Source organism: Triticum dicoccoides, chromosome 3B (genome assembly GCF_002162155.2).
Source record: "Triticum dicoccoides isolate Atlit2015 ecotype Zavitan chromosome 3B, WEW_v2.0, whole genome shotgun sequence".
Lineage (NCBI taxonomy): Eukaryota > Viridiplantae > Streptophyta > Magnoliopsida > Poales > Poaceae > Triticum > Triticum dicoccoides.
This window is the reverse complement of record NC_041385.1, coordinates 845,605,490-845,614,966: the sequence shown is the minus strand read 5'-3', so window position 1 is coordinate 845,614,966 and position 9,477 is coordinate 845,605,490. Positions and strand designations below refer to the sequence as shown.

General features: G+C 43.2%; 1 protein-coding gene across 1 annotated transcript; it reads left to right on the top strand.

Annotated features, from left to right (window-relative positions):
* The first annotated feature begins 5,703 nt into the window (after positions 1-5,703).
* LOC119282639 (F-box/FBD/LRR-repeat protein At5g56420-like) lies at positions 5,704-7,623 on the top strand. Its single transcript, XM_037562795.1, has 3 exons — positions 5,704-6,520; positions 6,661-6,816; positions 6,915-7,623. The coding sequence occupies exons 1-3, from the start codon at positions 5,708-5,710 to the stop codon at positions 7,191-7,193; spliced, it is 1,248 nt and encodes a 415-aa protein (XP_037418692.1). The 5' UTR covers positions 5,704-5,707; the 3' UTR covers positions 7,194-7,623.
* Positions 7,624-9,477: the final 1,854 nt, after the last annotated feature.

Sequence of the window (9,477 nt, the reverse complement as noted above, 5' to 3'; positions counted from 1 at the left end):
AGTCCGTAGGACTCACGATCATCATCAACAATCATACCATAGGCTAGCTTCTAGGGTTTAGCCTCTCTGATCTCGTGGTAGATAAACTCTTGTAATACTCATATCATCAAGATCAATCAAGCAGGAAGTAGGGTATTACCTCCATCGAGAGGGCCCGAACCTGGGTAAACATCGTGTCCCCAGCCTCCTGTTACCATTAGCCTTAGACACACCGTTTGTGACCCCCTACCCGAGATCCGCCGGTTTTGACACCGACAGTCGTGCCCGCGCGGCTCATCACGGCGCTGGGCATTGCTTGAAACGACCGGTGAGTCCAGGTGTCTGCTATAACTCCTCTCCGGCCCATCACGTATCATTTGAGCCCTTTGAAGCTGCCCTTCAAGAACGCAAATCCACCGTGCGCTGGCCCCACAGTGGGCGCCAACTTTCATGGAATTGTCACATCAGATGTCCTAGTGAAAGGACTTAGTCGTGGAGCCATCGCAACTAGGAAGCTTAAAGGGGTTAAACGGGACAAAGGACTAGATTCATAATTGTTTCCACACAATGTGTAATGTATCATATCATTTCTAAAATTTATATTCAGCAATATAAGTCATAGAAACAAGGAAACAAGCAAACCATGCATTGAAAACAAAATCTGTCAAAAACAGAACAGTCTGTAGTAATCTGTACTCAAACCACAGTTCTGCTACTCCAAAAATTATGAAAAAAATGTGACCACGTGATAAATTTGTATATTAATCATCTGCAAAAAGAATCAACTCAATAGCACTCTTCTGCTAAAAATGACAGTTGTTTTCGTGAGCGCAAAAGTTTCTGTTTTTCAGCAAGATCAAATCAACTATCACCCAACATGCCAAAAGGCTTTACTTGGCACTTTATTGAAACAAAAGCAATAAGACATGATTACTACAGTAGACTAATCATGTTAATCACACAAAAATAGTTGGTAAAAGTGTTGGGTTGTCTCCCAACAAGCGCTTTTCTTTAATGCCTTTTAGCTAGGCATGATGAGTTCAATGATGCTCGCATAAAGGATAAAGATTGAAACATAAAGAGAGAATCATGTAGCATATGAATAGCACATTTAAGTCTAACCCACTTCCTATGCATAGGGATTTTGTGAGCAAACAACTTATGGGAACAATAATCAACTAGCATAGGAAGGTAAAACAAGTGCAACTTAAAAACTTTCAACATAAAGAGAGGAAACTTGATATTATTGAAATATGTAGAAGCATATGTTCCTCTCTCATAATAATTTTCAGTAGCATCATGAATGAATTCAACAATATAGCCATCACATAAAGCATTCTTTTCATGATCCACATGCATAATTTTTTTGTTACTCTCCACATAGACAAATTTATTCTCATCAATAATGGTGGGAGCAAACTCAACAAAATAACTATCATGTGATTGAAAATTATAATCATGATGACAAGTTTCATGGTTATCAGTATTCTTTATAGCATACAAGTCAACACCATAATCATCATAGATAGCAACCTTGTTCTCATAGTCAATTGAAGCCTCATCCAAAATGGTGAATTCATCATTAAATAAAGTCATGACCTCTTTGAATCCACTTTCATCATTATAGTCATCATAAATAGGAGGCATGCTACCATTATAACAAATTTGCACATCAAAACTTGGTGGAGTAAAAATATCATCTTCGTCCAACACAACATCCCCAAGCTTGTAGCTTTGCATATGATTAACATCATGGATATTCAAAGAATTCATACTAACAACATTGCCATCATGCTCATCATTCCTGCCAATCATTTTATTAAATTCTTCTTCTATCAATTGAGCATAATTTTTGGAACCATCATTTTCAAGAAATATATTATAAAGATGATCAATAATATGATGCAACCTCAATTCGATTTTTTGTAGTTTTCTTTTACAAACCAAACTAGTGATAAAACAAGAAACTAAAAGATTCAATTGCAAGATCTAAAGATATATCTTCAAGCATTCACCTCCCCAGCAACGGCGCCGAAAAAGAGCTTGATGTCTACTACGCAACTTTATTCTTGTAGACACGTGTTGGGCCTCCAAGCGCGGAGTTTTGTATGACAATAGCAATTTTCCCTCAAGTGGATTACCTAAGGTTTATCAATCCGTGAGAGGTGTAGGATGAAGATGGTCTCTCTCAAACGACCCTGCAACCAAATACAAGAAATCTCTTGTGTCCCCAACACACCTAATACAATGGAAAATTGTATAGGCGCACTAGTTCGGCGAAGAGATGATGATAAAAGTGTAATATGGATGGTAGAAATATATTTTTATAATCTGAATAAATAAAAACAGCAAGGTAACAAATAGTAAACGGGCACAAAAACGGTATTGCAATTCTTGAAAATGAGGCCTAGGGTGCATACTTTCACTAGTGCAATCTCTCAACAATGCTAACATAGTTGGATCATATAACCATCCCTCAAAGTGCGATGAGAATCGGTCCAAAGTTTCTATCTAGCGGAGAACATAAGAATAAATTGTTCGTAGGGTACGTAACCACCTCAAAGCTATTCTTTCTGTTCGATCTATTCAAGAGTTCGTACTAAAATAACACAAAGCTATTCTTTCCGTTTGATCTATCCTAGAGTTCATACTAAAATAACACCAAAGAAACTTCATATTCATAATACTCAATCCAACACAAAGAACTTCAAAGAGTGCCCCAAGATTTCTATCAGAGAAACAAAGACAACGTGCATCAACCCCTATGCATAGATTACCCCAATGTCACCTCGGGAATCCATGAGTTGAGTGCCAAAACATATATAAAGTGAATCAATATGATACCCCATTGTCACCACGAGTATTCAATTGCAAGACATATATTAGGTGTTCTAAAATTCATAATAGTATTCAATCCAATAACAATATAAAGTTGCTACAAAATGATTGTAAAACATCCAAGAATGATAATATAATGGCATGAATACTTCATAAATTATAGATACGTTGGAAACGTATCAGTACTGCAGCAGCTCGGGGGAGGCGCCACTGCGCGCCTCGGAGGAGAGTAGCCCAGCATCTCGTCGATGAGGCCCGCCCCCGCCCCCCGACATGCTTCCAGCACCAGACCCGACAACGAAGAGCTTGGTGTCGGCGTGCTCATGCGTGCGGCTGTCCAGGCGATCCACGATCACCTTGTCCCCAATGGCCTCCTCCGCACCCTCCAGCGTCCAGAGGGTCATGGGAAGCTTCTCAATGACCACGCGCACATGCAGCATCCACTTGAGGTGAACGGCGTGGGCATCCTCCCGCCATGGCTCAAGCAGGAATGGCACGCCGTCCACAAACAGCAAGCCGCGCTACACCACGAGATCCTTGTGGGCGGGCATGGTGAAGAAGACAAAAAAGTCTTTGGGGTCGTGGTTGGTGACGAGCAGCAGGTGAGGCAGGATCTTGAACTCCTTCTCCAGCGCGCGGCAAATGGAGTGAGGGCTGGCCGCGTGCGTAGTGGTGCCGACCGCCATGACCACCACAGCATGCTGGTGGAGCAGGAATGCCTGGTGCTCCAGCGCCGGGGAGGAGGCGATGACCTTGTGTTTGTTGTGCGGCCGGCGGGAGTGGTCGATGAGGGCCGCAGGCTCCATGGGCGCGCAGTCAGCGACCGGCAGCGCCGACCACTGGCGCGTGGGCAACGGAAAGGTGAGGCGCTCATGGATGGGTCGGTGCGCAGCACTGCTGCCCCTGCCCTTGTTGCGGGGATTTTGCGGGCACTCACGGCCGTAGTGGCCTTGTAGCTTGCAGATAATGCAACGGAGTGGGTCTGTGCAGTCGATTCTACGATGGCGGGTGCTGAGGCTATGAAGGCAGAGGCCTTTGAATCTGCTTAAAAAGGCGTCTCTACCCGGTGAGGAGCGGTGACTAGGGCGAGGATGAGGGCGCTTGCCCAGCACGTGCATCTCAGAGGCCACCGGATCGGAGCTGGCCTTCCTACTCTTGCGGGATTTGTAAATCGTCCATCCCTCATCAATGGCGTCGGTGGCCGGATTTGGCAAGGGTGGGGGGTGTCACATACCACGATGGACTTGAGGCAGCCGGGGTCGCTCGTAGGGAGGGGGGTGGCACTGTCCATCGGTCCGAAGGCCGCAGCACCATCGGCGTCACCAGATCCGCGTAGGGAGCGAGGCGGACTCCTGAGAATCCGGGGCGACGGAGCCGAGGGGGTCGCCGGCACCGCTGAGGATGGCCGAAGGGGTCGCCGACACCTCCGACGGACCGCTGGGCTCGGCCAGGATCTTCCCCCATCCGGAGAGCTCCACTAAAGGCTCGCGCCCAGCGAGGCAGGATCTTGCGCGGGGGAGCAGCCCGACATGGGCTGCCGCGGGCGCCCGGAGGGACGGTGGGAGGAGTTAAAGTGGCGTGGGAGGTGGTGGGTGGCCGTCGCGACCGGGGTGGCCAGCGGCGCGGGGGGTGGGGGAGTAGCGGCGCGCGGCGAAGGAAACGTTGTGTATTATATATTTTTTTGCAGGCAAAAACACTGTGTATTCAATGTCAGTGGAATACACACTATTTTTGTCAAAAACAAATGTAAGTATATATTTTGTGGGAAAAAAATTACTAGCCCTACTCCGATATGGCCCAGCGGCCCAATTCTGAAATGCCCCCATCGCCACAGCGCAGAGAGGACGAGTCGCAGACCACTTCGGCGTTTCGCCCGCTAAATTCCAACCCTAGACACGGCACGGCGGCGGCGGCGTAGGCATCCGGCGTCCTGCCTTCGTTCCTTGCACCTCTGGCCTCTGCGCTCCGTCTCGCTGGCAGCGCCCAAGGCCGCAGCGGGCGAGCGGCGTCGTTCTCCGGCGCTACTGCAGCAACCGAGCCACTCCGTAGGTTCGTTTTGGTCCCTGTCCGTACATTCTTACTACGTATTTGAAAAGACCTGTTTGCGGTGGATTCGTCAATTATTGAAAGATCAGCCATGCATCCTTGTTTGCGGTGTCTTATTCACATGCTCCACTGAATCTGCTAGTTTAGTACCCTGTTATTTACATTGCTTTTTTTTCTCTCTCTAGCTCTGCAGTGCTAATTTCGCAGACCAAATATTTTCCTAGCATATTTCATTCGCCGAGAAATATTGGTTAATTTTCAGTTGGAACCTTATTTAGTACACGGATTTACGTTAGTACATGTCGATCGATATCATGCTTAGAGTGAATGTTGGAACTGAACACGTGTCGCTCCTGAATAATTTGAGTGCAAGTCCACATCTAGGTTAAGAAATGAGGGCCTGTTTGTGGCTTAAATTGACTCTCTGTGCTGTTGGTGCTCAAGTACACCTTAAATTGTTTGTCCAACCGGTATTTTGCAGGACAAGTCCTTTTTTCTTCCTATTTTAATCACCCCTTCTTCAAATGATGGCACATGGTTTCTCTTCAAGATCACAAATTAGGGTCCTGTAACACATGTCAAATGATAATCAAGTTTTTCACCTTACCAACGCAATAGTCGAGTTCAGTTCTGTTAATATAAGCATACCAGAGTTGTTTCCCTAAACTGCCATCTCTCTATTGTTGCTTATTTTCCGTTTTGCTATGAACAGGCAACATACTTTGTGCACCGTTTAATTTCTGCATGTATTGTATTTTTAGTGATATATGTGGTAGACTGCACGCTAATGTTGGCTCATTGTCTTATGCGAATGCTAAGACAGTTTGATCTGGATTCTGAAGCAATGAGTACCTGTGAAAAGGCCAGGGCGGAAGTTACATCTATTGTGAGTTCAGACAGACTGAGCAGTCTACCTCCAGAGATAAAGGGCGAAATCCTCTCCTGTTTGAATGTTGAAGAAGCGGTTAGGACTAGCACCTTATCAAGTACTTGGAGGGATGCATGGACTGATATGCCAGTAATATCTCTGTGTGATGGAAATCTTACAAGAACCAAGTTCGTTACGTTAGTCGATATGGTGCTATTACTCCACAAGGGAACAATAGAGGAGTTTGAAATTTCAGGTAACAAAAATTACCATGATGAGTTTGGTAGGTGGATGATCATGCTGTCAAGGAGATCACCAAAATCAGTTATAATCAAGTTGAACTCGGGGCCAAGGTATAAGATTCCCTCGTGCCTCTTTTCTATCGGTGATCTGGAGTATCTGCACCTAGAAAACTGCATCATCAGCTTGCCCCGGGCATTCCAAGGTTTCAAGAGCCTTACGGACCTCACCCTGAAAATCTTCTCCTCCACAGACAAGGATATCCAAAATTTGATCTCGTTCTGCCCCGCACTGACTGATTTGATATTAGATTCTTTTGAGGGCATCAAACGTCTAAACATTAAGGCTCCTAAACTGGATTATCTTTATGCTGAAGGAGATTTTGAGGACATTAAGTTGGACGCACCTAATCTGGAGGTGGCCTTTCTCTCTCTTGATAAAGCGTATCAATCTGTTCCAATTGCGCATGACAAGGAAAGCTATGTCAAGCAGTCATTGGGTAGCCTAAGTGTCATCGAAACACTTAGAATTAATGGTTTTTTCCTGAAGGTGAGCTATTATTATCTCCAGCATTACTATGGCCTTCTTCTGCCTCTGACTAATCTGTGTTGACATCTATTATTATTATTATTATTATTATTATTATTATTATTATTATTATTATTATTATTATTATTTTGTTGTTGCAGTATCTATCAAAAGGATGCATACATACAAAGCTCCCTGCCGTGTTTACTCACCTGGAGAGTGTTTGTCTTATGATATGCTTGTGGGATCAGCGGCAAGTCTTGACTGCATGTTCACTGTTTCAGAATGCCCCTAACTTAAAGAAGCTTGAGGTGTCGGTAAGTATGCCTCCAGTAAACTCTTCCCCCTTGCTCGATCACCTGATCCATGTTCGTTCGTTGTGTTTATGGCTAACGAGTTATGAAAAAAAATGCAGAGTTTTCCTTGGAGCATCCTTGGTCAGGGTGAGGATCAGGTGGGCATTCAAGGACTTAACCTGCAATTGCAAATGGACCATCTCGTAATGGCCAGTGTGAACCATTTCGGGGGTCTGGACTTCGAAGTTGATTTCGTGGCAAAGCTACTAAGCTGGGCACCAGCTTTAGAAGAACTGAAGATAGACTGGAAGGGTGAAAAGGACTGTAGCATGGTTCTTGCCAAGCTATTAGCTCTACCGAGGGCGTCTACCAGGGCCAAGGTCATTGTCACATTTTGATAAGCTTGCTCCCACAACCGTTTGCCGATGTAATTTGCTGCTGGGTAGAACTATCTTGGCTTTGTTTATGTGAGTGTACCATCTAGGACTAGCATGTGGTGGATTTTGTTGAGGAAATTCGGTGGGAATACTTGATGTGGTATCAGCAAGCGTTCTCGATATGAAACACTCCATTCCATTCTGCAACCCACGCACTCAAGCTGCCACTGCTGTTCCTCCATGCACTGGGGACCCACACGCCGCAGCCCTTCCTCAACGGCGCCAGTTCAGGTCTTCATGTTTCGTCCCTGTGTTCTGTGTATGGTAGGTTCATGGTTTTAGCAAATATGTGAATCAAAGGCATCAAATTGTATGGTCATATCATAATTTTGCATGTGTAGACATATGAAGCCTGAAGTAATGAGACCAAAGCAGCCCATGCCTGAATCAGTGTAGACATTTTCGGAAATCAAAACTTTTATCGGATTGGTTTACATCTCCTATTTTATTTTTTGTTTATAAGTGATATTTCTACATCAGCTTTTAATATTCAGCTATTGTTTACGTCAAAATTATTCACTGAGGTGAGTATGATCCAGTTCTTACCTGAAAACAATTCATATAATTAGGAGGTATTTATTCAGTTGTTGATAAAACTTGCTCTTGGAATCTATTTTTAATCCAGGAAAAAATTTCAAATTCATGATTTTTTGAATTGGCAAATAGTTTTTTGAGTTGAAGAACGTTGTTTTGAAATCACCAACATTTCCAAATTGAAGAACATTTTCTGAATTTGCAAACATTTTTCAAACATCCAAACTTTTTGAAATCACATTTTTGAAAAGAAGTTTATATAATTTCAAAATCGATTTCTTCTAAATACCAAACCATTTTTGAATGATGTACGACGGCCCGCGTGTGGCGAGTAGCAGACCATTTGGGATTTGCCTTCCCTCCCCTGGATGTCCCCAAACGTTGTGTATTCAATGTCATTTGAATACACATTGCTTTTGGTCAAAGACAAATGTATATCTTTTGAGGAAAAAATACTTTTTTTTAGGGGTAGGAAAAAAAATTTACTACTCTCTCCGATCCATCCATATTAGTTAACCATAGGGAAAATATCATATGAAAACCAACATTCGGTGGAAACCGATGAAAACCATGTGAAAATGATGTTTTGAAGTATCGAAAAAAATCTCAAAATATTACGGGATGTTAAGAGAGCCATGTTCTATTGCCTTACAAACTTTCAAGTTCAAACACATTCCGTAGGTTCCTTTTGCTTTCTGCTCCCATATATTTGAAGTTCGAGAAATGTTTGCGGTGGATCCATGAATCATTGAAAGATCGGCCATGCGCATGCTTGATTGTGAGTTTGTGACTCAGTTGTGCGCATGCTTGCCTAGATTCAGTTGCAGTTTAGTACCCTGTTACTTACAATGCTCAATTTATTTTTTATCTAGCTATCGAGTGTTAAACTGTTAATTTCGCAGAATTGATATTTTCCTAGCATATTTCATTCGCTAAGAAAAGATCACTCAATTGTCAATTGGAACCTACCCTAGTACTTACTACAGTACACATGTTTGCATTTCATCATTTGCCAACGTTGACAACATCTCAATTATGTACCCTAAATTGTTTGTCCAATTATATTTGGAGGACAAAGTTTTCCTTTTCATATTTTAATCACCTTTTCTTCAAATGATGGCACATGTATTCAACAAAAGAAACCCATTTCCAACCTGCAGCATGGCCACACATGGTTGCTCTTCAAGATCTCAAATGATAATCAAGCTTTTCACCTTACCAACGGAGTGGTCTAGTTCAGTTCTGTTTATAGAAACATGCCAAGCATGTTTACTGCCGTACCTTGGTTGTTGCTTATTTTTTGTTTTGCTATGAACAAGCAACTTACTTAGTGCACCATTTAATTTCTGCATGTATTGTATTTTCAGTTATATGTGGTAGAATCCACGCTAATTCAGGCTCCACGCCTTATGGAAATGCTAGGACAGTTTTGTTGAGAATATAGAACCTACAATATTCGTTGTATTGATCTGACCCTTGTGTAGGGTATATATAGGAGTACATGTGAGGGAGAAGATTGGAGTACAAGGCAAGTCATTGTTGGTTTAAACCAAATCTATCTCTATCTCTCCTAATCCGTAACTAACAGTTTATACTTTTAACATTCCCCCTCAGTCGTAGCGTGAGTGAAGCGGACGATTGCGACTGAATTTGAAGTCTTGCGCTTTTGTCATCTTCTCCGCTGCACCATCATCAACTGCGTCCTTGATGG

Excerpts from the sequence above, each read along its gene's own strand:
- LOC119282639 (XM_037562795.1), top strand. The coding sequence starts at position 5,708 with ATGAGTACCTGTGAAAAGGCCAGGGCGGAAGTTACATCTATTGTGAGT. Across the intron at positions 6,521-6,660 it reads TTAATGGTTTTTTCCTGAAG|TATCTATCAAAAGGATGCAT; the intron begins GTGAGCTATTAT and ends TTGTTGTTGCAG. Across the intron at positions 6,817-6,914 it reads TAAAGAAGCTTGAGGTGTCG|AGTTTTCCTTGGAGCATCCT; the intron begins GTAAGTATGCCT and ends AAAAAAATGCAG.